The sequence below is a fragment of the Herpailurus yagouaroundi genome, unplaced genomic scaffold (genome assembly GCF_014898765.1).
Source record: "Herpailurus yagouaroundi ecotype Mexico unplaced genomic scaffold, PumYag 77, whole genome shotgun sequence".
NCBI classification, from domain to species: Eukaryota; Metazoa; Chordata; class Mammalia; order Carnivora; family Felidae; genus Herpailurus; species Herpailurus yagouaroundi.
Window position 1 is genome coordinate 19,387,020 of NW_024412388.1, and position 27,987 is coordinate 19,415,006.

Here is a 27,987-nt window from a genome sequence, read left to right on the forward strand (position 1 = left end):
TGAACACAGATGCAAAAATCCTCAACAAAATATTAGCTAACTGAATTCAACAATACCTTAAAAGGATCATACACCATGATCAAGTGGGATTTATTCAGGGGATTCAAGGATAGTCTAATATCTGCACATCAGTGTGATAAACCACATTAAGAAAACCAAGGATAAAAGTCCTATGTTCATTTCACAAGATGCAGAAAAACCTCTCAAGAAAATTCAACATCCAGTTGTGATAAAAACTCTCAACAAAGCAGGTATAGAAGGATCATACCTCAACATTTAAATAAAGTCCAGAAATGACAAGCCCACAGCTGACATCACACTGAACAGTAAAAGCTGAAAGCTTTTCCTCTAAGATCAGAACAAGAAAAAAATGCCCACTCACCACTTTGTCCTAGCCAGAGCAATCAGGTGAGAATAAGAAAACCTATCCAAACTGGAAAGGAAGAACTGTCACTATTTGCAGATAATACACAGAATACCTTCAAGACTCAAAAACAAAATGGTTAGAAGAAATGAATCCAGTAATTTGCAGGATACAAAATCAGTAAGTAAAAATCTGTTATTTCTATACATTAATAACAGACTACCTGAGAAATTTAAAAAAACAATCCCATTTACAACTGCATCAAAAAGAATAGAATACCAAGGATTAATTTTAACCAAGGAGGTGAAAACTACAAGATATCAAGGAAAGAAATTAAAGGAGACCCAAATAAATAGATACTGGGAGAAATTAAAGAAGATACAAATAAATATATATTCAGGGAATTAATATTGGTAAAATATCCATACTACCCAAAGCAGTCTACAGATTAATGCAATTGCTATAAAAATTCCAATGGCATTCTGCACAGAACTAGAACAAAGAATCCTAAAATTTGATTTGGAACCCCAAAGGCCCCAAATAGCCAAAGCAATCTTGAGAAAGAAGAAGCTGAAGGCATCACACTCCCTGATTTCAAGCTCTATTACAAAGCTATAGTAAATAAAACAGTATGATATTGGCATAAAAACAGAAACAGTTCAATGGAATAGAACAGAACCCATAAATAAACTCACACATATATGGTCACTTTACAACAAAGGATCCAGGAACATACAGTGGGGAAAAGACAGTCTCTTCTATAAATGGTGCTGGGAAAACTGGATAGCCACATACAAACAAATGAAACTCAACCACTGTCTTAACACCACATGCAAAACTTAACTCAAAATGTATTAAAGACTTGAATGTAAGACCTGAAACCATAAAACTCCTAGAAGAAAACACAGGCATGTGGACGTAGGACATAGGTTATGGCAATGATCTTTTCAACTGGATACCAAAAGTAAAAGCAAAAATAAACAAATGGGGCTGTATCAGAAAAGCTTCTGCACAACAGAGGAAACCATCAGCAAAATGAAAGGGCAGACTATTGAATGTGAGAAAATATTTGCAAATCATATATCCAATAAGGGTTAATATCCAAAATATATGAAGAACTACAACTTAATAGCAAAAAACAAATAAAAAGACCAAAAACCCAGTCTGATTAAAAAATAGGCAGAGGGGATGCCTGGCTGACTCAGTTGGTGGGTTGTGACTTCAAGCCCCAGGCTGGGTGTAGAGATTACTTACTTTACTGAATGAATGAATGAATGAATGAATGAATGACAGAGAACTGCAATAGACATGTTTCCAAAGACATACAGATGACCAATAGGCACATGAATAGATGCTTAATATCACTAATCATCAGGGAAATGCAAATCAAAACCACAATGTACCTCACACCTGTTAGAATGGCCATTATCAAAAAAATAAATAAGTGTTGGCAAGGATGTGGAGAAAAGGAAACCCTTGTGACTGGGTAGGAATGTAAACTGGTGCATACACCATGAGAAACAGTATGGAGGTTAGTCAAAAAAATTAAATAGAACTACCATATGATCCAGCAGTTCTACTTCTGGTATTATCAGAAAACAAAAACACTTAAGATGTATGCACCCCCATATTCACTGCAACATTATTTACAAAAAGATAGGGAAACAGCCTATCATCAATGGATGAGTGGATAAAGAAATTGTGGTACAGATACACAATGCAATATTATTAAGCCATTAAGAAAGAATGAAGTCTTGCTATATCCAGCAATATGATGCCTTGAGGTCATTTATGCTAAGTGAAACAAGCCAGACTGAGAAAGAAAAATACTGTATGATAGCTTATATGTGAGTCTAAATTAAAAAATAAAACACAGGGGCGCCTGGGTGGCTCAGTCGGTTAAGCGTCCAACTTCAGCTCAGGTCACGATCTCGCGGTCCGTGAGTTCGAGCCCCGCGTCGGGCTCTGGGCTTATGGCTCAGAGCCTGGAGCCTGCTTCCGATTCTGTGTCTCCCTCTCTCTCTGCTCCTCCCCCATTCATGCTCTGTCTCTCTGTCTCAAAAATAAACGTAAAATAAATAAATAAATAAATAAACAAAACAAGACACAAAAAACAAGCCTATAGATACAAAGAACAGACTAGTGCCTGCCAGAGACTGCAGTGGAGATGGGAGAACTAGGTGAAAGGTGTCAAAAGGTAAAAAACAAAAACAAAAACAAAAAAAAACCTTTTTAATTAAAAAAGACGATTGTGGTGTGTCTGGGCGGCTCAGTCAGTTAAGCCTCTGACTCTTGATTTCAGTTCAGGTCATGATCCCAGAGTCATGGGATCAAACCCTGCATCAAGCTCTGTGCTGATTGTGGAGCCTGCTTAAGATTCTCTCCCCCAGCCCCCCGCCCCTCTCCCCTGCTCACATGCGCGTGCACTCTGAATAAATTTAAAAAGATTGTACCTATAGCTGACAATGTATTATATGCTTAGAAATTTGTTAAGAGCATAGATCTCTTGTTAAGTGTTCTTTCCAATTAAAAAAAAAAAAATCTAAGAGCTCCCCTGATAAACAGGGTAGTAGGAAATCTTCAGCACACCTTTTCTGTAGAACTAATAAAATAGCCAAGAGTCAAGAATCCCTTCCCCTGCAGAAATGCTACAAAGAAAAGACACCAAAAGGTGGGAGAAGCTTAGCGATCATAGACCAGCTCTACCAGGTTGATAGTCCTTTACTTTGCCCACATTCTATAGCCATTTCAGGAAATAGTAAAGCATTCTAGTTAAGAAACAAGCTAGCTTGGTTTTGGATTCTGGATTTGCCACTTACTAGCTGAGTATCTAGTGACTGGCAAAACTGTATAATCCTGTGTGTGCTTCAGTTTCATCTGAAAAAAAGGATTTTAATAGCACCAACTTTGTACGATTGTTGTGAGGACTGAATGAAGATAACGTATTCAAAGACACAGAACACTACCTGAGACAGAGCAAGTACTTAATAAATCTAAGTTATGATTTTGTCTGTAGGAGCCGGAGTTTACTAAAGGAGGAAGACCCTGCCGTCCTAATCTCTGAGGTCCTAAGGAGGAAGTTTGCCCTGAAGGAAGAAGATATTAGTAGAAAGGGAAACTGACAGAACTCAGCTCTGCAAATTCAGTCTCATGCTCCTGGAATTCCTTCAATAGCTGCCTTCCTCACCACAGACCTTTCTGCCTCACAGTTAGAAATCTTTTTGCAAAGGTCTTGCGGAAATCTAGAGCTTGGACTGAAAGAGAAAAGTTGGATTATGCTTCCTTTGCTTCGAACCTTAGCAGAAGCTAAGGCATGTTTTGCACTGAGACACTTGCTACAGGTAAATGCATAGGTTGGAATGTCTCAGTCTAAAGGATGAGATAGAAGTTTGGCTTTTCCTGCCTCTGTGTGAAAATCAGTTCTAAGTGAATGGCTTATTACTTCACTGCATTAGACCCCATAACTGGTCTCACCGGACACTTTGTGCCCAGCTATCACTCTCAGCGGCTTCCCTGTAGCAGAGCAGGGCTGAGGGGAGGGGGGCTGTATTTGTATGTGTTGACAGGGCAAGGAAAATCTTATGCTGCTCCATCATAAATGGACACCAGTGCCCAGCAACCCCCCTCTCCTCCTTCCCAGTCCAATACCTAGATATAGAGGGTCACACCTCTGGACCAGCTGACACTTGGGCTGCTGCTGGGAAGCCTGGGCTGCTTTTTTCTTAAATATATTTTGTAATACTCTACAACCAGATCTACCCTCCCAGGCCCTGGGCCCTCACGGGTTCCACTGATTGAAAATGCTTTCTCTTCCGTGGACTTTAGTTTAAGCCTAGTACGAAAGAGAAATGGGGAGGAGAGAAGAGTACCATCCTTTTTCCAGGCCCTTGACTGCTCCTTTGCGTTGGGCCAAGGTTTGTACCTACCACACCATGCATGACTCAGACGCCCTCGGGTCCCTTTCTCTACGGTATGTATCCTGTGTGTGTGTGGGTTGAAGCACTACCTGACATTAAATGAAGGATATGGAGAGATACTGCACCTGCTCTTTGTCTCTGGGTTGTGACCCCTTGCATCCCCCATGGGTATAGGATTCCTGTTAATTTTAAGGTATGTGAAGTTTCGTAAAAAGAGGCTTCCCCTCTTTTCTTATAAAGTCCTGCCTATATAAAAACAAAAAAAAACACTTCTGTAGGGAGCCTCTTGTCCCCTTCTGTAGGGATTTTACCCAAACTCTTAAAGTAGTTCCATCTTACAGCTTGCACACTTGCCCCCTAGGGGCTGTTTGAGCCTCTTAAGGTAGCGTACCTGCAACATGGGAAACTGCCACCTGGTGGATAACATCTCGGCTAGAACACAGGTGTTCAGGTGAGACCCTGGCAGTGACAGAGCATATATTATTAAAAAGTTGCTTTTCCAGAAATAAAGCGGTAATGTTTTAATTACCATCAGAGTCAGCTTATAGAGTCATTTATTTGGATTCGTAGTTTTACAAAGGGAGTTCCCTCATACCTTGTAGAAGAGTGGTATCACATCCAGATTGTTATATAGCTCAGGCTATTTTAAGGGAGATGTTTAAACACAGAAGAAGTCTTTAAAATGCTGTAAAATCCCCACAAAAATAAGTAGAAAGCAGAATGATGGTGGTTTTTTTTAAATCTCTCTATCCTCTCTGACCCCATACATCTGGGCCCAGGAGATTTGCCTTATCACCTCAAAAAGGTGTCAGGAATAATGGTCCCATGGTTGAGTGGGTAAGCTAACAGCCAGAGATTAGAAGAACACCCATCCGTAAGAAGCGCTGTTCCAGTCAGGCATCTGAAAGGGCACAGAGGTGGCTCTGCAGGCTGAGTAGGGACTCTTTAGTGGAGGGATAAGTACCTGCCCTGCCTCCTCATTGCTCATCAGAGACTCGCACAAGTTTACCAGCCACCTCTTCCTCAGGGAAAGGCACCATCATACCCCCTCAACAAGTGGCCCCATTTATTTACACCAAGAAAATGCTCAATTATAACGTCATCCCTTGCCTCCCTCCCACCCACACTCCCAACCCCCCCACCCCAATATTTTCCTACAGCTCTGTCATTTCGAGGTACTTTTAGAACAAAACCGTCATAAAGACATTTAGACTTGATGCCTGATAACCTGATTACCTTCTGAGTCCTGGGTAAAGAGCAAATCAGGCTGCAGATTTAACTGAGTGGGCGTCTCCTGGCACTGAGCCCAACGGCTGCTAGAAAACTGCCCTAAGCCCCGATTCTGATTGTTGGTTACATCTTGGAAAGGAGCTCTAGAGTTGTGGGCAATGACTCGCTGGCCCTGAGAATCCTCAGTAAAAAGCTGACTCCAAGAGTCCTTGTCATTCTTTTCACTGTCCCAAGAAAATAGAGGGATAGGAGAAGGGCTTTGTTTCACTGAGTGTGTGTTTTCCCCATTCCAGGAATCCCTGTATGTTTGAAGGAGGATCGGGGTCTGTCTGGTTTCTTTTGCAGACACCTTTTCTAATGGCGTCGTGTCCAAGGGCTCATGGCCCTTGCCCCGAGGTGGTTTAATGGGTCTCTCCATACCCTGATAGTTCTTTTTCTTAGATCCATGAAGCCATTCCCTTTTCCAGAAAGAGTCTTTCTCTTCCTCCTTTTGGTCCAGTGAGCGAGAACCTTCCAAGTTCTTGGTGAAGGAACAAGATGGAGAGGCTTTACTCTTTCCAGCACAGACTAAGGTGTCAGGCTGGAGCAAAGACAGCACAGTCAAAAATGGTGTTCCCATTCTGTGGTGGCCAGAATCCTGGAGGGGCTGTGGAGAAAGTCCGGCTTCCTGGGTGTCTGCAGGGGTTGAAGTGGCTAATGGGGGTGCCATGCAATCATCCCCTAAGCCGTGGATCAAATGGTCTAGCTGGGTTACATCATTCTTAGACTCTTTGTTGGTCTGACTTTCTATAGGAGATGAAACATTCCTCTGGTCACCACCAACTGTCCTTCCTAGTAAGACAGACATGAGCAAATATTACTCTGCAGGAAAACTCTGCCCTGAGCAGGATTTAGCTGGTTTTTTTTTAAATCAGTATCAGCTACTACCACTGCCTAGTGCAGGGGTCTCAGACTTGTCACACATCTTTATAGCTGGTCTTCCTGCTTTTAATCTCTACTTTCTCCAAAATGATTTTTTAAAACACAGTCCTCCTATTCTGGTGCTCAAATATATGGATGCTTCCAGTGATCTGCCTAACAGAGTCAAACATGCTAGCTATGCTCAGATCACACAGCCTACTTTTCTGGCTGCGTTTTCATATGTGGGGTTTGTCTAACAGGGCACGTCAACTTTGCTTTTGTTTCTTATTTAACATGGTTTCTGCTAAACAGTGATTTTGGCTAAATATATCGTCCTTTGAGAAGTATGTGAAACAGTTTTCACTGGTGACAACTGCACTGGTGACAGTGCAAAGAACATTAAATGCCCCACTCTGCAAACATTTCATGGGAAAGGGAGTAAAGACCATCAGGATGCTAAGTCAACCAGTAGGAAGGACAATAAAAAGAAACTGCTAATGTTCAGCCTGTCCCTTTGATCAGGCATGGAATGGATCCTGTTCTGCCTTGATGAATTACATGGAATCCTCCCACCCATTATACCAAGATCTAATTACAAACAAAGCTGAATGATTTCCTCTTCCTCCAACAGGAATCATAGGGCAGAAACCATGTTTTGTGAAAGATTTCTCAACGTTGCCTAAGAATTCAATAGATTATAGAACATGCCAGAATTTTGAAATAGGAAGCATCCTTGAAGAAAATCAGCCCTTGTTACTTAAAGCAAAAAGTTGCTTATTTTAAGTTCTTGTTTGGGGCAGGAAGAGTGAATTTAAGATTTATGCAGTGCAACCCTGGGAATCAAAATTTGTTAAAGCTCTCCCAGCACCCTTCATCCGGCAGACACCCTGCTCTGTAAGCCCCAGCCTGCTCTGAGGTAGCATATCCTCTGAAAAGGGACACGTAAGCAAAGAACTACCAAAGGATGATGAGACACAAGCAACTTTATGCCAACCTTTCTAACAAAAACACATCTTTGACTAATTTGAGAAGCTTTATACAGAAACACCTACTATTAAATAATCTTAGACTGTTCACTGTGGCCAATCCAAGACCTAACTAATGGCAGGTCAGCTCCCCTGCACACCCCAACTCCCAAAGTATACCTTTCTCCCCACCGCTCTGTCAGGAAGTACAAATATTTAATATTAGACTGAGTGAACCAGAAAGAAAATGTTTGTAAAAGCACGTATATATTGCTTTGCAGAAGGGGAGGTTTTGTTGTGTTTTATAACACAACCTCTTCTAATAAGTCACTAAGTTTAACACAAAGCACTAGTGTCACCACTTCTCATAAACGTTGCAGCAGAGGAGAGTGCACGCATTCCTTTCTGCTCCCTGGGTATTCCCAGGCGGGTCACCATACCTGGCTGCAAGGTGAAGAAGGAAGCGATGCTGGTCTGCCGAATGCCTGCAGGTGCAATTCTTTGAGTAAAGGAAATCTTAGCCTTTTTTTCTCCAGGAAAAAGTGTTAGCATTTTGGTGTTTGGCTTCATTACATGTGTCTGAGAAGGGGGAGAAAAAGAACAATAAAACCTATTAATATCAAAACAGGTGCCAGATGGGAGAGATTCAACAAACACCAGTGATCCTCACAGAACCCTACTGGACCCTTTGGACTCCACCCTATCCTAGTCTCTGGGTAGTTTTTGCTGTGTACATCATCATCTACCATTTCCTGCCATACTGATGGTATTTTTCTCAGCAAATCACATATTCCAACTATAGCCCAATCTTTCTGCTTCCCCACGGAAATCAGGCTGACTAAACAGGATTTGTTGAAGTGATTTCAGGGATGACACTCTCTCTTATATTTAAAGATAATGATTCTACATTAGCAGCAGTGGACACATACCTAGTGGTTTTCAAATAGCCACATATGGTTAAAAGCCTGGCTCCACAGTCACACAGCTTGGGTTCAAATCAATCCCAATTCTGCCACCGCTACTTATTAACGGTGTGATGTTCTGCAAGTTGTTTAATCTAGGTCTCATTCTCGTGTGTGAAATGGGGACAGTAAAGTACCTATCCCATAGGGCTGTTATGAGGATTTGGTGAGTCAATTCACATAAAAGGCTTACACACAGTTCCTGGGATTCATACTAGTTGGCTATTACTAGAAGGAAAAGCAATGAAACAGCTAGTCTTACACACTTTCAGCCCCTTTATACTTTACAGTATGAATTAGAAGATGTACCATAGAGATTTGGGAAGTTTTGTCAACTAACTATAAATCTAACCTCATCTTTATTTAGTGTGATTTGGTTTTGTTTCGACTTGCTGGTTAAGAAATGCCTGAGAAGTAACCTGAGAACGGGGCTATACTCAATTCAGTTTGGTGTGAAAACCAAAGAAGAAATGGCATTTGCCAACATTCATGCTACAAATTGGAGATAGGTCTGAAACTTGAACCCAAATTATTAATTCTAGCCAAAGCTGACTTCATTTTTACATTTGGAAACTAAAATGTACTTTAACTGGTGAAAAAAGAAGGAACTCCTTGATATAAAACTCATACTTTGACTTGCAGTACTGGCTTGGAACTTTCCCTTCCACTACACAAAACTAGAAAACTGGATAAGATACATAACACAACTGATTTTAGATGGTGGACAACAGGTATTGCATTGGATTGTGAGCCCTGAGAGAAGAAAAACAAATGAGGTGAGCCCTATGATGACCCTAGCTTTCTTCCTGGAATCACCTGTCGATTAATTAAATATATGGAGACTGGAATTTGGAGAAACTGAGGTGGCCACTCCTCCTCTTAAGTTGTGAAGTCCCCCACCTTGAACTTCGGAAGAATTTTGTGACTGACCAATAAAGTATGATAGAAATAACACTACATGGTTTACAAAACTAGGTCATAAAAATGTCATGCACTTCTGTCTTGCTTTCCTGAAATGCTCACTCTTGGAACCTGGCCGCCATGCTATGAGGAAGCCCAAGTAGGCACATCACTCTCTAAATGTTATGAGACACATCCTAGATATGGGAAATAGTGAGATAGAATGCAAACAAGTATTTTAGCACCTATATGCTAGGGACTGGGAATATAATGATGCACAAAAATATACAGACTGTTTCTGCCCTGGTAAAGCTTACAGCTTATGGGGGAAAAAAAGACTAATAATATACAGTTATTTAAATGACTTACAAGAATGCCAAGTCCTGCATACACCATAGAAATACAAAGGATTGTAAGAATATTATGAAAAATTATATGCCAACAAATCAGACAGCCTAGAAGAAATGGATAAATTCCTAGAAACCTATAACCTCCCAAACTGAATCAGGAAGAAGTAGAAAATTTGAACAGATGGATTACCGCAATGAATTGAATCAGTAATCAAAAAACTCCCAACAAACAAAAGTCCAGGACCAGACAGCTTCACAGGTGAATTCTACCAAACACTTAAAGGAGAGTTAATACCTATTCTTCTCAAATGATTCCCAAAAATTGAAGAGGAAGGAAAACTTCCAAATTCATTCTATGAAGCCAGCATTATCCTGTTATCAAAACCAGATAAAGGCACTACTACAAAAGGAGACAACTATAGGCCAATATCTCTGATAAACACAGATGCATAAATCCTCAACAAAATATTAGCAAACCAAATCCAACAATACACTTAAAAAAAATCATTCACCACAATCAAGTGGGATTTATTCCTGGGATACAGGGTGGTTCAATATTCACAAATCAATCAATATGATATATCTCACATCAATAAGAAAAAGGATAAAAACGATATGATCATTTCGATGGGGTGCCTGGGTGGCTTAGTGGGTTAAGTGTCCGACTCTTGATTTCGGCTCAGGTCACGATCTTGTGGTTCGTGAGTTTTGAGCCTGCATTGGACTCTGTGCTGATGGTGCAGTCTGCTTGGGATTCTCTCTCTCCCTCTCTCTCTTCCCCTCCCCTGCTCATGCTGTCTCTCTGTTTCTCTCAAAATAAACTTTAAAACAAAATGATTTCAATATATGCAGAAAAAGCATTTGACAAAGTACCACATGTATTCATTGTAAAAACTCTCAACAAGGTAGGTTTAGAGAAAACATACCTCAACATGATAAAGACCATATGAAAAACCCACAGCTAACATCATGCTCAATGGTGAAAGTTTAAACTGACAGCTTTTCCCCTAAGATCAGGAACAAGACAAGTGTCCACTCTTACCACTTTTATTCAACATAGTATTGGAAGTCCTAGCTTCAAAAATCAGACAAAAAAAAAAAAAAAAAGAATAAATGGCATCCAAATTGGTAAAGAAGAAATAAAACTTTCACTATTGGCAGGTGACATGATACTATATATAGAAAACCCTAAGGACCCCACCAAAAAAACCACTACAACTGATGAATGATTTCAGTAAGGTTACAGGATACAAAATCAATGTACAGGATGCAAAATCAATGTGCAAAATCCGTTGCATTTCTACACACTAATAATGAAGCAGCAGAAAGAGAAATTAAGAAAACAATCCCATTTACAACTGCACCAAAAATAATAAAATACCTAAGAATAAACAACCAAGGAGGCGAAAGACCTGTACTCTCAAAACTATAAAACACTGATGGGGGCACATGGGTGGCTCAGTTGGTTAAGGTTAAGCATCTGACTCTGGGTTTCAACTCAGGTCATGATCTTATGATTCGTGAGTTCAAGCCCCCTGTCAGGCTCTGTGCTGACAGTGCAGAGGCTGCTTGGGATTCTCTCTCTCTCCCTCTCTCTCTGCCCTTGCCCTGCTCATGCTCTCTCTAAAGAAATAAATAAACGTAAACAAAACAAAACAAAAAAACAACACTGATGAAATAAACTAAAGATGACACAAACAAATGAAAAAAATATTCCATGCTCATAGATTAGAGGGACAAATATTGATAAAATGTCCATACTACCCCAAAGCAATCTAAGTATTTTTTTTTTATTTTTTTTTCAACGTTTTTATTTATTTTTGGGACAGAGAGAGACAGAGCATGAACGGGGGAGGGGCAGAGAGAGAGGGAGACACAGAATCGGAAACAGGCTCCAGGCTCCGAGCCATCAGCCCAGAGCCTGACGCGGGGCTCGAACTCACGGACCGCGAGATCGTGACCTGGCTGAAGTCGGACGCTTAACCGACTGCGCCACCCAGGCGCCCCAAGCAATCTAAATATTTAACGCAATTCCTATAAAAATACCAACAATATTTTTCCACAGAACTAAAACAAACAATCCTAAAATTTGTACAGAACCACAAAAGACCCTGAATACCCAAAGCAATCTTGAAAAAGAAAAACAGAGCTGGAGGTATCACAGTTCCAGATTTCAAGTTATATACAAAGCTGCAGTAATCAAAACAGCATGGTACGGGCACAAAAATAGATACACAGATCAACAGAATGAAACAGAAAGCCCAGAAATAAATCCACAATTATATAGTCAATTAATCTTCAACAAAGGAGGCAAGAACATGCAATAGGAAAAAGTCTCTTTAACAAATGGTGTTAAGAAAACTGGACAGCTACATGCAAAAGAATGAAAATGAGGGGTGCCTGGTGGCTCAGTCGAAATGTCTGACTTCAGCTCAGGCCATGATCTCACAGTTTGTGAGTTTGAGCCCCGCATCAGGCTTCATGCTGACAGTGCAGGGCCTGCTTGGGATTCTCTCTCTCCCTTTCTCTCTCTCTCTCTCTGCCCCCCTCTCTGCCCTTCCTGTCAAAATAAATAAATAAACTTAAAAAAAAAAAAAAAGAAAACGGACCACTTTATTACACCCTACACAAAAATAAACTAAAAATGGATTGGATTAAGGATCTAAATGTGAGGCCTGAAGCCATAAAAATCCTAGAAGAGATCACAGGCAATAATTTCTCTGATAGCAGCTGTAATATTTTTCTAGATGTCTCCTGAGGCAAGGGAAACAAAAGCAGAGCAAAAATAAACTATGGGGACGACATCCAAATAAAAAGCTTCTGCACAGCAAAGGAAACTATCAACAAAACTAAAAGACAACCTACCGAAGGGGAGAAGGTATTTGTAAATGATATATACAATAAAGGGTTAATATCCAAAGTATATAAAGTACTTATATGACTCAACACCAAAAAAAAAAAAAAAACCAAAAAAACAAAAAAACCACCCTCAAATAATCCAATTAAAAAATGGGCAGAAGACACGAACAGACATTTCTCCAAAGATATACAGATGGCCAACAGACATGAAAAGATGCTCATCATCACTCATCATCAGGGAAATGCAAATCAAAACTAATGACATATCACACCTGTCAGAATGGCTAAAATAAAAAACAAGAAACAACAGGTGTTAGCAAGGATGTGGAGAAAAAGGAACCCCTGTACACCTTGGGAGTGCAAACTGGTACAGCCACTGTGGAAAACAGAATGAAAGCTCTTTCAAAAATTAAAAATAGAACTACCATGGGGCACCTGGGGCTCAGTCAGTTAAGCCTCCGACTCTTAACTTCGGCTCAGGTCATGATCTCATGGGTTCCTGAGATCAAGCCCCGCGTAGGGCTCTGTAATGACAATACAGAACCTGCTTGGGATTTTCTCTCTCTCTCCCCCTCCCCTGCTCGATCTCTCTCTCTCTCTCTCTCAAAATAAACATTTTTAATACAAAAAACTACCCGGGCGCCTAGGTGGCTCAGTCGGTTCAGTGTCTGGCATGGCTCAGGTCATGATCTTGCAGTTCTTAAGTTCAAGCCGCATCAGGCTCTCTGTTGTCAGCACAGAGCCAGCTTTGGATCCTCACTCCCCTCTTCCTCTGCCCCTCCTCCACTTGCATGCTCTCTTTCTCAGAAATAAACATTAAAAAAATTTTTTTTTGTTTAAAGAATTACCATATGATCCAGTAATCTCACTACTGGGTATCTACCGAAAGAATACAAAAACACTAATTCAAAAGGATATATGTGCTCCTATGTTTATTTCAGCACTATTTACAATAGCCAAAATATGGAAGCAGCCTAAGTGTCCAGCAAAATCAGTCAGAGAAAGACAAGTATCATATGATTTCACTCATATGTGGAAGAAACAAAACAAATGAACAAAGGAAAAAAGGACAAACCAAAAAACAAACTCTTAACTATAGAGAACAAACAGGTGGTTACCAGAGGGGAGGCAGGTGGGATGCTGGGTGAAGGGCTGAAGAGTACGCTGATCTTGATGAGCATGGAGTAATAATACATGAGATACTAAGTCACCGAAACTAATTTAACACTGTTAACTATACTGGAATTAAAGTTTTTAAAAAATACTAAGTCCTATAGAGAAGACTTACAGAAACTACACATTATGTTGAATACCTGAAATTAATTTAACACTGTATGTTAACTCTACTGGAATTGTTTTTTTTAAAATACAAAGTCCTATAAAGCAGACTTATAGAAACTACACATTACCAGATAACAGTAAGACCTCAATTAGCAAAACATCTTGGAATAAAGCTTTTCACCAAGTTGGCCATCTTAGCAGGAATAGAACATTCTTTCCTCAGGTCAGAGCAGTATCAGGAGTGACAATGTCCCCACAGTTATAACTCCCTTACAAGACTTATGGCTTTAAGGAACTATGTTTATCTCAGTGAAATGAGTGAACACAGGTCATCTGGAACTGAGGGAACCCAGGTACAGTCCTTTAGCTCATTATCCTTACCTCAAAATAGATCCAACCCTTGTGTGTATACTACACAGTGTAAGAAAGCCTGTCTAAAAGGCACAGGGTTCGTACAGGACCAAACACGTTGGTAAGCCACAGCCTAGATATTAACAATTCTTACCCTGTAAGAATGCCTCAAAGAATCTAACTTCAAGAAATACATTCCCTCCAACCCAAAGCATCTCTAGTCCTTTGGCATTATCACATTCATGGTCCCATTGAGTTTTCTTCTTTCAGAGTGGTAGGAGTAACTGACTTCCTACAACGACGGAGGCCCTGCTATTGCTATCACAAGGATCCCCTGGGATGTATTTCTACAGAGAACAATGTTTCTTTTGGCTGCAAATCACCTCAAAAGTATGGCCTTTTCTTAAAGACAACTCTATTATCAAAGCAGATCTGGGATCATATAATTCACCCTTCTAACTATTGGAAGATGTTTGTGCTTCCATGGCATTGAAGTTCAGTTTAGACCTCGTTCTATTTTTATCTCTTCCAATAATTTATCTGCAAGTCTGTCTTAAAGTTCTGCTTTCAAACCAATTTAATTCCCCTTTTTTATGATTCATATGGCCTTCAAGTCTAGTATATACTTTGATCCAACTTACTTTTTTCATTATGGTCACTGGTCTTGAATTTATGTATGAAATCTCATTACCCTTATATACTGATAGCTTTGAAAAAATACGAACACGTGTTTCTTTTTGCCCTACTTCTTCTTTTATGCTTGAGATCCCATACTCCTCTCTTCCCACTTCTCCAAGTCCCCCCTCCTCCTCACTCTCTCACAGAAAACCTTTTCCAATCAGTCACTGTCACACCTTATCAAGTCACGCTGAAAGTGATGCTAGCTAATAAGGACACTCAAAAGAGGACTGTTTAAGGGGTCTGACCCAGAAAAGCTGCCAAGATTCCCATCATCTCCAACATAAATGAGCTTGGTTGAATGAATAATAATAAAGTATTCATTCAAAACTTGCTTCAAGCTCTCCAAACCTGTGAAACAAATAACACATTATCCTAGTTCAGATATCATAAACTCTTGCCTAGTCCTAGACTATTACAATAGTTTCTTAACTGGTCAGGCCCTCATTCAATACCTGTTTCAATGAGTCCCCCACCCAATAACTAGACTAATCTTCTTGTAGTATAACTGTCAGCATACCATCTTGCTCAAACTCTATCAATCATTTCTCTTGGGGCGCCTGGGTGGCGCAGTTGGTTAAGCGTCCGACTTCAGCCAGGTCACGATCTCGCGATCCATGAGTTCGAGCCCCGCGTCGGGCTCTGGGCTGATGGCTTGGAGCCTGGAGCCTGTTTCCGATTCTGTGTCTCCCTCTCTCTCTGCCCCTCCCCCATTCATGCTCTGTCTCTCTCTGTCCCAAAAATAAATTAAAAAAAAAAAAAAAAAAACAAACGTTGGAAAAAAGAAAAAAATCATTTCTCTACTACCTTATAGCATAAAGTACCAACTCTCAGACCGCACACATCAATGATTCCAGTTTACCTTTTTCTCCATTACCAAAACCTCTGTGTATACTGTAGCATAATACTTACCTATATGCCAGTTCCTATTATGGCCTCCACCTTGCTCATTTCTGTGCCTCACACAGAAGGGCCTTTTTCACACCCAAGTCTGAAATGCTACATATACTTCAGTTTAGCCCCAAGCATTCCTGATTCCAACAACCAGAGGTGATCTCTTCCCCTCACAAACTTGGCATTTATCATTTGGTATTTCAAGACTTACCTGACAAAATCCTGGTATCAAAATTTGATTCACATACTTTTTTTCTGTCCTCCACAGAACTAGCTTAATGCACAGAGTGAGCACTTAATTCAGTAAATATTTTAGGAAGAAAGTGGGTATATAGGAAGGAAACATTCTGGTTGTTTTATATATGTAACTACTCGTTACATTTTCAACATCAACAAAGCTCTCAGAAAACATTAAGCCTTTTCCAATACTGTGATCAAAGCCAAGGTGAGCTCCTGTCACTGTAATTGGTGTCACCCATAGGTCCAGAGCACAGACTGGATGAGAAGTACACCCATGGAAAACTAAAGGTTTTCCTCCCAAAATAATCTAACAATACAAAATCTATTACAGGAATCTTCTCTGGAACCACCCGGCACTGATTTTTCATCTTAACCTAATGACAACTTCAACAGGGGTAACAGCAAAAAGCAATTTCTTTTAAGTGTCACAACTAAACTGAAGACCTGATATGTCTACATCCATTAGCATTACTAAGTCTCATAAAAAAGGGCACTTCTTGCTAATGAGATTTTTCTCACTTAAAGAATGTCCCGCATACCAGATCATTATAGTATGGTGTTTTCATACACATGCCATCAATGTTGCCCTAATAAGACTATGTACTGAAGGTCTGTTTAAGCTTCCTGATTTTAACTACTTCCAGTACAGCAATGGCCAAATGTGGCCCTCTCAATAGCAGAGATGATGGTCCCATGCGAAAAGAAGAGCACTGTGTTCACTTAAATTGCAAAGCAGGTGCCTTAAATAAAATGCAATGGAGTAGAAACCCCCACTCTGGAACAAATCTTCAAGTCCCCCTGGAAGGTGTCAACTTTGTGAAAAGAATTACTGTGTATGTGTGTGTGTTTGTGTGTACACACACAATATATATACAGTTGACCCTTGAACAATGTGAGGGTTAAGGTCACCGACCCTCCCACACAGTTGAAAATCCACACACAACTTTTGACTCCCCCAAAAACTTAACTACTAATAGCCTACTGTTGACCAAAAGCCTTGTTGATAACAGTCAACTAACACATTACATTATATGTATGTACATACGTTATATGTATTCTTACAATAAAGTAAGCTAGAGAAAAGAAAATATTAAGAAAATCATAAGGAACAGAAAATATATTTACAGGACTGTACTGTATTTATAAAAAAAAAAAAAAAATCTGCAAATAGACCCACGCAGTTCAAACTGTGTTGTTCAAGGCTCAACTGTACATACAACCAGCCCATGTTATATCTATTCTCCCAATTTCCAAACACTATTTCAAGACTTTTTTTTTTTTCTTTTTTCTCTACAATCATCTACTTACTCCAGTCCCAATTTCTGGCTCCTAAATGTAAACAGAACTAAAGGGAAAATGCAAACGTCCTTTAAAAAAGGAGAGATGCCAAGGGCTGCAGATAACTGGACAAAAGCCACAGTTTAAAAACATTTAAGAGACTTCCCAACTCCTACCAAGCCCACATCTAGGTCCTTCTTTTTTTTTTTTCTTTGTAGTGTTTATTTATTGTTGAGAGAGAGCTAACTCAAGTAGGGGTAGGGGTATGTGGGCAGAGAAAGAGGCAGAGAGAATCCCAAGAAGATTCTGAGTTGTCAGTGCAGAACCCGAAAAGGGGCTTAAACCCACAAACTGTGAGATGACGACCCAAGAGGGTTGAAGACCCAAGAGGCAGACACTCAACCGAGCCACCCAGGCGTCCCATGGGTCCTTCTTGAGCATAACCATGTTTTAAATATATCCATAGAAAGCAATAATCCGCCAAAAATAACAATTTAAACTTATACTATTCTGAATTAGGCCCTTGTCATCTCTTGCCTAAATTTCTGCACTATCCTCCAAATTCCTCTAAACTTTCAGTGTACCACTTACTTTCACGTAAGTACAACTGGGCTAATCTTGGAGACTGTTATGTCAAATGCCTTCCATGAATTTCCCACCACATGGTACTATTACCCTCCTAGTCTCACCTTCAACTCCCCTACATTTTTAACAGCTTTTTAACAACTACATAACAGATATATAATCTTTTTAACAGAGATATAATCCACATACCATAAAATTCACCTACTTAAGTGTAGTTAAGTGTTTTTTAATAGAGTTGTATAAACATCACCACTATCTACTTTTAGAACATTTTTCATTGTACCCATTAGCAGTCATTCCCCATTCCCACCCCACCCTAGCCCCAGGAAACACTGACTTACTTTTATGTATCTAGAGATTTGTCTATTCCGGACCTTTCATACATCATACAACAGCTGGTCTTTTGTGACTGGCTTCTTTCACTGAGTGTGTTTTGGAGGTTCATCCAGCTTGCAGCAGGTGTATGAACTTTAGTCCCTTTTTATTGCCAAATAATATTCCATTGTTTGGATATACCCTTTTATCTATCCATTCATCATTGTCGGGCGACTGGGCTGTTTTTATTCTTTACTATTACAGGAAATGTTGCTACAAACATTCAAACATTCACTCATTGGTGTACGAGTTTTTTTGTGAAAATATCTTTTCATATCTCGGGTATACACATAAAGGCAGAAGTGCCAGGTCATACGTTGAACGTATAGGTAACTACGTTGAACGTTTTGAGGAACTGCCGAACCGTCCTGCAAACTGCCTCTACCGTTTTATACGTGCACCAGCAATGTATGGGGGTTCCAGTTTCTCCAAGTTGATAACAACTTGGTATTCTCTTTTTGATTATAGCCATTCTAGTGGGTGCCAAGTGGTTATCTCCTTGTGGTTTTGATTTGCATTTCCCTAGTGACTAATGATATCGACTATCTTTCCAAGTGTATATCTGAATAGACCTATAACAAGTAAAGAGATTAAATTAGTAACTTAAAAACTTCCTGCAAAGAAAAGTCCACTGTGTGCCACCTGAATTGGCTGAGAATTGTCAAAACCGGCAAGTTTAGGCTCCTCTTTGTTTAAGAGGCTTCCTTTAGCTCCTGTCCCTCCTCTGACACTTTGCTATAACCAGCAAGAAGAAACGAGGTAACACCTTTGGTACTGCCTAGAAATCTCCTTAGCTGCATCACATCACCCAGTTCCTTAAGTACGTTCTCCACCTTCCACCTCACTACAGCCAGCAGTAGTTGTAATAAACCTGTCACTACGTAACAAGGATCCCCTTTCCTCTAATTTCCAGTAACACTATTTTCACTTTCCTTTAAACCCTCACCCACAGCTTCCTCAAAGACCATCCTAGTTCTAAAAGCAGTTTTTAAAAGCTCTTCAGGCTTTCACTAGCACTCCCTTCAAAGTCCTTCCAGCTGCCACCCACTGCCGCATTCCAAAGCCACTCCCCCATTTTCGGTTTTTGTTAGGCAGCACTCCACTGCCAGATCCAAAATCTGCATTAGCTTTCTATTGCTGCATTAACACACTGCCACAACACTTAGCAGCTTAAAACAACATTTATTATCTCACAACTTCTGTGCATCAGGAATTTGAGAGCAGCCTATCTGGGTGGTTCTGGCTCACAATCTCATTAGGTTGCATTTAAGATATCAACCAGGCAGCAATATACACTTTCAAGGTGGCTCACTCACACAACTGTTGGCAAACACAGTAAGGTTCCTCTATAAAGCTGCCTGCATATCCGCACAACATGACAGCTGACTTCCCCTAAAGAGACAATGAGGCTGAAGCTGCGATGCTATTTGTGACCTAGCCTCAGAATTCTAACATTAACACTTCCATCACATTCTAGTCATCAGAGTCACTAAGCACAGCCCACATGTGGGGGGTTGCTTAATCTCCACCTTTTAAAGGAAGGCGTATCAAAGAATTTGTGGACATATTTTTAAACCACCACTCCTTCACCCACTATAAAAAATAATCTCGTCTTTCTCTAAATGCTTAGAATTTCCTTACACCGCTAAGGCACTTATAGTCTGTCTGACAGTTATGTGTGTACCTACATATCCCATGCTGCCAGGATTGGAACCATCTTATCCACCTTTTTATCATCTGAGGACACCTTACACATGATGAAAAAACACACTGGACCAAGAGTCAGAAGACCTGGAATCGAGCCTTAGAGCTGCACTTACTCCGATGTGATCTTGAGCAAATTTCTAGCCTAACTTCAATTTCTTCATCTGCAAAATGGAGATCATCTCACCTCCCTCACAAAGCTTACTGAGAAAGTTAGGTCAAACAATACATGTAAAGAAGTTTTACAAAACATAAGCCATTACATAAAGATCACATTGATAAACATTTGTTAAGTTACATTTACAGACCCGTATCAGTATTATAGTACTGACCCTAATATAGTGTTGCTACAATGGATTTCAGTGTTATTATTATTAAGCCTGTTCAGTTTCAGTGAAATACTTTTCTCCTCTATTTTTTCTTTTTTTTTTTTTTTTTTTTTTTTTGGTTAAACACTTTGACATTTTACCAGAGGGCTCCAGGCCATCTTTGCTCTAAAAAGCTCAACGTCCTCCCACTTATCTTCTCATCAGAGTGAGAAAAATAGAATCAGCAACTATAACCGTATCTAAAAGGTTTTATCTAAAAGCTCAGATGGATTAGTTCAGTCACTCAATCAGTTTTTACTGAGTACCTACTACGTGCCACTGTTTGAAGGACTGCCCAATGCAACTTTCATTCTAGTAGAGGAAAATAATAAATGAACAAGTAAATATGTAGTATTGTAGTATATCTGATGGTAAAAGGGCTACAGAGAAAAATAAAACAAGACTAAGATGTTAGGGAGTATGGGGAGTAGGGGCTAAGTGAAAGGCATTTTTATGGTGGTTAAGAAGTGGACTCAATGTTAAGTTGACATCCAAACAAATGAAAGAGCAGAGCCATGTGGCATTTTAATCCCTATGTATTTGAAGTGAGGTGTATAAAAGTCCCTGCAGAGATACGCTTGGTTGGAAGACCAGTATGACTAGAGCAGAGTGAGGCAGAGAAAAGGAGATGAGGTCTAACATGTGAGAGGGAGCCTGCTTGGGATTCTTTCTCTCTCTCTCTCTCTCTCTCTCTGCCCCTCTCCTCCACCCACCCTGTCTCTCTCTTTCTCTCTCTTGAATAGATAAAATAAAACATAAAACATAAAAAATATTTAAAATGTGTGAGAGGACATACATAGCCAAATCGTCCCTTGCAAGCCTCAGAGATTCCGGGTTTTACCAAAGATAGGAAATCACTAGATGGTTAAAATTAACAGTGAGCAAAGGGTCACTCTCATTCTGACTCGGGCAGCAGTGGTAGAAAGAGTAGGAAATTATGAGATTATAAACACAGTTGAAGGCAGAATGCAGAGGATTTGCTGAGCCGCACAGTGGCATTCAGCGTTCTGCCAAGGCTGGCCAAGAAACAAACCACTGATGCCTCAGCCAAGATTTCTGACAGCTTCACATTTCTGTCTCCTTAATAAGGCCCACTTCTCCTTCTCTGCTGCATGTATTTCAAGGGTAAGAAACCTTCTGCATTATAGGTGAAGAAATAGAAATCATTTTTGAGTTGTAATGATATATATATTTTTTTACATTTATTTATTTTTGAGAGACAGAGCATGAGCTGGGGAGGGGCAGACAGACAGGGAGACACAGAATCCGAAGCAGGCTCCAGGCTCTGAGCTGTCAGCACAGAGCCGGACGCAGGGCTCGAACTAACAAACCGTGAGATCATGACCTGAGCCGAGGTCAGACGCTTAACCGACTGAGCCACCCAGGTGCCCCAATATAATGACATTTTGAATATAGTACACCTAAGAGACAGCAAATACACAAAACACATACTGAATCTTCTTACTTCTTTATTGTGTAGAAAAATCTTAGAAATATTCCTCAATATTTTAATATAGAGGTATCAAAGTTAAAATACAAAATCTAAAAACCATGTAAACAAGATGGCCTTTTCAAAAACTCATACTAAAACTCATGTCTCACATGGAAAGTTCTCCCATCATGTATTTAATGAAAGATGAACAGCAGAAAAATGTTTGATATCATCTCATTTGTGGGGAAAACATTTATATGCATAGAAAATGTCTCAAAGGATACCAAATTGTTAAAAGTAGCTACCATCAATGAAGCTTTTTACTCTTTTGTGTATTTTGGGTTTTTTACTGAATACAATTCTATACTTATTTTTTTTTACAAACATATATTACTCTCAAATTAAAAAAAAAAAAACTGAAATGAAAACAAATACAGTAGCCTCCATACCAAGGCCTAGGGAATGAGGCTGAGCTTGCCATGTCTGCGGAACCAGGAGAGAAGCAAACTCACTCCAAACTCATCGGTATCTATCTTCCAGCCAGACTACAAACCACCCCAGTAGTCTCCCCAAAATAACAGACAGTTATGTTTAGAGATCAAGTGGGAAGGGGCATGTTTTCTAAAACACTTGGCCACTAGCAACTGCCTTAATGCCTGACATTAAAACTCAAACAAATGTGTGCCTATTTGATAGCTGCTTTAGGAAAAGGCAGGTTTCTACATCCTGTGAAAGGGAATCTTTAGTACTTTGCTCTGGGCTGGAAGTCTTAAAAAGTTAGAGGAAAAGGAACTAGTCAGAGAACCAAAGTTTTCAACAAAATTTAATAGAAAATTTTAGGGACGCCTGGGTGGCTCCTTTGGTTGAGTGTCTGACTCTTGATTTCGGCTCAGGTCATGATCTCACAGCCATGAGATGGAGCCCTGTGTTGGGCTCCTGCGCTGGGCTGGGCATGGAGCCTACTTAAGATTCTCTCTCTCCCTCCCTCTACCCCTCCCCTGCTCACACATGTGCTCTCTAAAAAACAAACAAAACTTTTAACACACATTTCTCTCCACACACATGCACCAAGAAAAGGCCATGGGAGCACATGGGGAGAAGGCAGCTCACTGTCTGTGAGCCAAGAAGAAAGTCCTTACCAGAACTCGACCAAGCTGGCACCCTGATCTTGGGCTTCCAGCTCCCAGAATTGTGAGAGAATGAATTCTGTTGTTTAAGCCACTCAGTCAACAGTAGTTCGTTATGGCAGCCTGAGTAGACTAAGGCAAACTACTGCATGCAATGGATACTATTCCACATCATGGAATACTATATAGTCTTTAAAAAAGAATAAAGCAGCTCTTTGTGAATGCATATGAAATGATACATAAGATGCAACAACAAGTGAGAAAAAGCAAGTTGCAGAACAATGTAGAATATGCTACTTATATGAAGGAATAGATATTGTATTTGCTTGTACATATACAGAATATCTCTGGAAGGATACACAAGAAAGTTGTGGCCTCTGAGATGGGTCAAGGATGGTTAAAAGTGTTAGGTAGATATTTCACTGTATATCCCATACATTTTAAATCATTACCAGACAAATTGTAATACCTACCCCAAATATGTTTTTTTAATATTTATTTTTTAGAAAGAGAGAGAGAGGGGCGCCTGGGTGGCGCAGTCGGTTAAGCGTCCAACTTCAGCCAGGTCACGATCTCGCGGTCCGTGAGTTCGAGCCCCACGTCGGGCTCTGGGCTGATGGCTCGGAGCCTGGAGCCTGTTTCTGATTCTGTGTCTCCCTCTCTCTCTGCCCCTCCCCCGTTCATGCCCTGTCTCTCTCTGTCCCAAAAATAAACGTTGAAAAAAAAAATTAAAAAAAAAAAAAGAAAGAGAGAGAGAGAGTGTGGGCACATGCAAGTGAAGGAGGGGCAAAAGAGAGGGAGAGAGATGATCCGAAGCAGGCTCTGTGCTGACAGAGGGCCTGATGCAGGGCTCGAACTCACAAGTGGTGAGATCATGACCTAAGCCAAAGTCAGACTCTTAACGAACTGAGCCACCTAGGCACTGCTACTGGCCCCCCCTCCCCCCCGGAAAAACATTTTCAAGTAAAAAAAAAAAAAAAATTTTTTAAGGAACAGGTGGTTTGTTATTTCTCAAAAAAAGGACTTTAATGGAGGCACCTGGGTGGCTCAGTCGGTTAAGTATCCAACTTCAGGTCAGGTCATGATCTCCCAGTTCATGAGTTCAAGCCTCACACTGGGCTCTGTGCTGACAGCTCAGAGCCTGGAGCCTGCTTCAGATTCCGTGTCTCCTTCTCTCTCTGTCCCTCCCCCACTCACACTCTGTTTCTCTCTCTCAAAAATTAATAAACATTAAAAAAATTATTTTTAATACTTTAGGGGCGCCTGGGTGGCTCAGTCAGGTAAGCATCCAACTCTTGACTGCCACTAAGGTCATGATCTCACGTTAGTGAGATGGAGCCTCACATAAGGCTCTGAGCTAACACTATGGAGCTTGCTTGGTATTTTCTCTCTCCCTTTCTCTCTGCCCCTCCCCTGCTCACACTCTCTCTCTAAATAAATAAAGAAAGAAACGGTTTTTAAAAATGATTTTAGAGGCACCTGGGTGGCTCAGTCAGTTAAGCATCTGACTTCAGCTCAGGTTGTGATCTCTCGGTTTGTGGATTTGAGTCCTGTGTCGGGCTCTGTGCTGACAGCTCAGGAGCCTGGAGCCTGCTTTGGATTCTGCGTCTCCCTCTGTCTCTGACCCTTCCCCACCTGTTCGCATTCTGTCTCTCAAATATAAATAAATAAACATTAACATAAATAAGAATAAAAAATGACTTGAGTTGTAAGACACTTTTTAACAGTCATCAATTACTTTGTTCAGGAGATTGTAGCCACTGTAAGGGAGCAAAATTTGCCACCCCAAAATGTGTCCCTTTGGCATATGTATTAGTTTAGGCTGATTACTTTAAAAAATTTTTTATGTTTTGTTTTGTTTTTGAGAGAGAGACAGCGTGTGAGTTGGGGAGGGGCAGAGAGAGGGAGACACAGAATCCAAAGCAGGCTCCAGGCTCTGAGCTGTCAGCACAGAGCCCAAGGCAGGGCTCGAACCCGTGAACCGTGAGATCATGATCTGAGCTGAAGTCAGACGCTCAACCAATTAAGCCACCTAGGTGGCCCTAGACTGATTACTTTTTTGTTGTTGTTGTTTATTTATTTTTGTGAGAGAGAGATAGAGCATGAGTGGGGGAGGGTCAGAGACAGGGGGAGATACAGAATCAGAAGCAGGTTCTAGGCTCCAAGCTGTAAGCACAGGGCCTAACACAGGGCTTCAACCTACAAACTGTGAGATCATGACCTGACTGAAGTTGGACATCCAAACGAATGAGCTACCCAGGCACCCCTACAGGTGCATTTCTATACACTAATAAGGAGCTATCAGAAAGAGAAATTAAGAAAACAGTTGCATCCATTTACAGTTGCATCAAAAAGAAAAAAAATACCTAGGAATAAATTTAACCAAAGAGATAAAAAGACCTGTATTCTGAAGACTGTAGGACATGGATAAAAGAAATTGAAAATGATAAAAATAAGTGGAAAAATCGTGCTCAGGGACTGGAAGAATTAATATTGTTAAAATATCCATACTACCCCAAACAATCTACAAATCCAATACAATCCATCAAAATACGATTTTTCACAAAACTAGAACAAATAATTCTAAAATTTGTATGGAACCCCAAACAGACAAAGCAATCTTGAGAAAGAAGATCAAAGCTATAAATATCATGCTTCCTGATTTCAAACTATACTACAAAGCTATAGTAAAACAGTACGGTACTGACACAAAGACACATACATAGGTCAATGGACTAGAGAGCCCATAAATAAACCCACAAGTGTATGGTCCATTAACCTACTACAAAGGAGGCAAGAATATACAATGGGGAAAAGACAGTCTCTTCAATAAATGGTGCTGGGGAAACTGGACCACTATCTTAACACCATATATAAAAATAAATTCAAAATGGATTAAAGACCTTAATGTTAAGACCTGAAACCAGAAGACTGCTAGAATGAAAGGCAATAAGCTCTTTGACGCCCATATTAGCAGCAGTTCTTTGGACCCGAATCCTCAGGCAAGGACAACAAAAGCTAAAATAAACACGGGATTACGCTGAACTAAAATGCTTTTGCAGAGGAAACCATCAACAAAACAAAAAGGCGACCCACTGAATGGGAGAAGATATTTACAAATCACACATTCAGTAAGAGGTTAACATCCAAAATAAAGAACTGACACAACTTAGTATAAAAAAAAAAAAAAAGATTAAAAAGTGGGCAGAGGATTTGAAAAGATATTTTTCCAAAGAAGACACACAGATGGCCAAGAGACACTCCTGAAAAGGTGCTCAACGTCACTAACCATCAGGGAAATGTAAATCAAAGCCCCAGTGAGACATTACTTCACACCTGTTAGAATAGCTAGTATCAAAAAGATAAAAAATAACAAGTGTTGGAGAGGATGTGGAGAAAAGGGAACCCTCATACACTGTTGCTGGGAACACAGACTGGTGCAGCTACTATGGAAAACAATATGGAGGGTCTTCAAAAAATTAAAAATAAGGCGCCTGGGTGGCTTAGTCAGTTAAGCAACCTCCGCTCAGGTCAAGATCTCACAGTTTGTGGGTTGGAGCCCCATGGAATCCTCTGTCCCGCCCCCCTCTGCCCCTTCACTGCTTGCACTCACATTCTCTTAAAAATAAACATTAAAAAAAAAAAAGCAAAAAAAAAAATTGAAACTAGAATTACCATATGCTCCAATAATTCCACTTCTGGGTATTTACCTGAAGAAAATGAAAACACCAGTTGGAAGAGATACATGCACCCCTATATTCATTGCAGTATTATTTACAACAGCCAAGATATGGACGCAACCCAAGTATCCATCGATAAACAAACATAAAGAACATGTGATAATACCTACAACGAAATATTACTCAGCCATCAAGAATGAAACCCTGGGGTGCCTGGGTGGCTCAGTCAGCTGAGCATATGACTCTTGATTTCGGCTTAGGTCATGATCTTGGGTTTGTGACCTTGAGCCCCACATCTGGCTCTGCGCTGACAGCACAGAGCCTGCTTGGGATTCTCTACCCTCTCCGTTGGCCCCTCCCCCGTTTGCGGGCGCTCTCTCAAAATAAATAAATCTTTTAAAAAAAGAAAAAAAAATGAAATCCTGACATACAGCATGGATGGACCTAAAGGGTATTACACTAAGTGAAATAAGCTAGACAGAAAAAGACAAATAGGTCTGACTCCACTCATAAGTGGAATCTAAATAACAAAAGAACAAACAAAACCGAAACAGATACACAGGTATAAGAAACAAACTGTTCGTTACCAGAAGGGGGAGGCGCCGGGAGCCGGCGAAACAGGTGAAGGGGATTGAAACAGGTGAAGAGGATTAAGTCACAAATTTCCGATTACAAAATAAGTCATGGGCAAGTACAGCGAAGGGGCTATAGTCAATCACACTGTAGTAACTTTGTAGTTACAATAACATCGTAGTAACTGTATGGTGACCACAGCAACTAGACTTATCGTGGGGATCACTTCTTAATGTGTAAATGTTGAATCACTATGATGTACACCTGAAACTACCAGGATATTGAATGTCAAGCACAGTTCTACCCAAAAAACAAACAAAAAAACAACACTCCTCGGAGCACATTTTCTGTCCACCCTCCCCCCACACCTGGAAGCCTTGCAGTCCCAGTCTCTTCCTTACCCATCCACAGCCTGCCTGCCTTCCCCCCCGCCCCCCTTCCGCGCCACTCTTCCCAAACCCCATTTTTCACCCTTCTTTAGGCTCCAGTCCCTCTCGCCTCTGAATTCGCAAAGCCGTTCCTTTCTTGGTCCCCGACTTTACCTCCATCACCTCCCCCCTCTCACGCCTCCAGGTCCCTAACCCCTCCCCCAACACGCTCCCGCGCGCCCACGACCCACCTGCACTTTCCGCCTCTTCAGCGCTGCCGCGTCCAGCCACACGCCGCAGGCCTCCTCCTCCGGGCCTCTCCGCCTCATGGCCGCCGCGGACACCCAGCCCACAAGACGCGTGGCTCTCGCTGCCGGTCCCGCGGCCTCAGGGAAGGGCTATAACGGCCGCCGCCGGCGTTCGGATCTCGCGCCAACGCTGGGGGGCCGAGCCAGGACGTGGCCGCCGGCGCAAGCACCGCCCCGGCGCGCGCCCCGCCCTGCCCTCAAGCCCCGCCCCTTTCCTTAACTCCCGCCGGAGGCTTTAACCGTGGGTTCGCTCCTTGCCCTTTACTGAGGCCTTCACGTCATTTGTGACGGGTCTTCT

General features: G+C 40.9%; 2 protein-coding genes across 8 annotated transcripts in view; one reads left to right on the top strand and one right to left on the bottom strand.

Annotated features, from left to right (window-relative positions):
- Positions 1-27,987, top strand: part of MTFR1L (mitochondrial fission regulator 1 like) — a 44,091-nt gene that overhangs the window by 13,853 nt on the left and 2,251 nt on the right. For 4 of the 5 annotated variants that reach the window (XM_040465468.1, XM_040465458.1, XM_040465478.1 and 1 more), the window contains one exon: positions 3,381-4,403. The exons of the other annotated variant lie outside the window; for it this stretch is intronic. In XM_040465468.1, the coding sequence (XP_040321402.1) occupies positions 3,381-3,486 (106 nt within the window). In that variant the 3' untranslated portion in view covers positions 3,487-4,403. Of the gene's footprint in view, positions 1-3,380; positions 4,404-27,987 lie in introns of those variants that run through there. 5 annotated transcript variants of the gene reach the window in all.
- Positions 4,844-27,873, bottom strand: AUNIP (aurora kinase A and ninein interacting protein). Of its 3 annotated transcripts, XM_040465419.1 has the most exons (4): positions 27,633-27,816; positions 7,817-7,955; positions 5,518-6,342; positions 4,844-4,921 (listed from the first exon to the last, which is right to left on the bottom strand). In XM_040465419.1, the coding sequence occupies exons 1-4, from the start codon at positions 27,708-27,710 to the stop codon at positions 4,917-4,919; spliced, it is 1,047 nt and encodes a 348-aa protein (XP_040321353.1). In that variant the 5' UTR covers positions 27,711-27,816; the 3' UTR covers positions 4,844-4,916. The 3 variants fall into 3 exon arrangements, with proteins under 3 accessions (XP_040321353.1, XP_040321343.1, XP_040321361.1); XM_040465409.1 differs by lacking the exon at positions 4,844-4,921 and having other exon boundaries at positions 5,428-6,342; positions 27,633-27,873; XM_040465427.1 differs by lacking the exons at positions 4,844-4,921; positions 27,633-27,816 and adding an exon at positions 18,096-19,729 and having other exon boundaries at positions 5,428-6,342.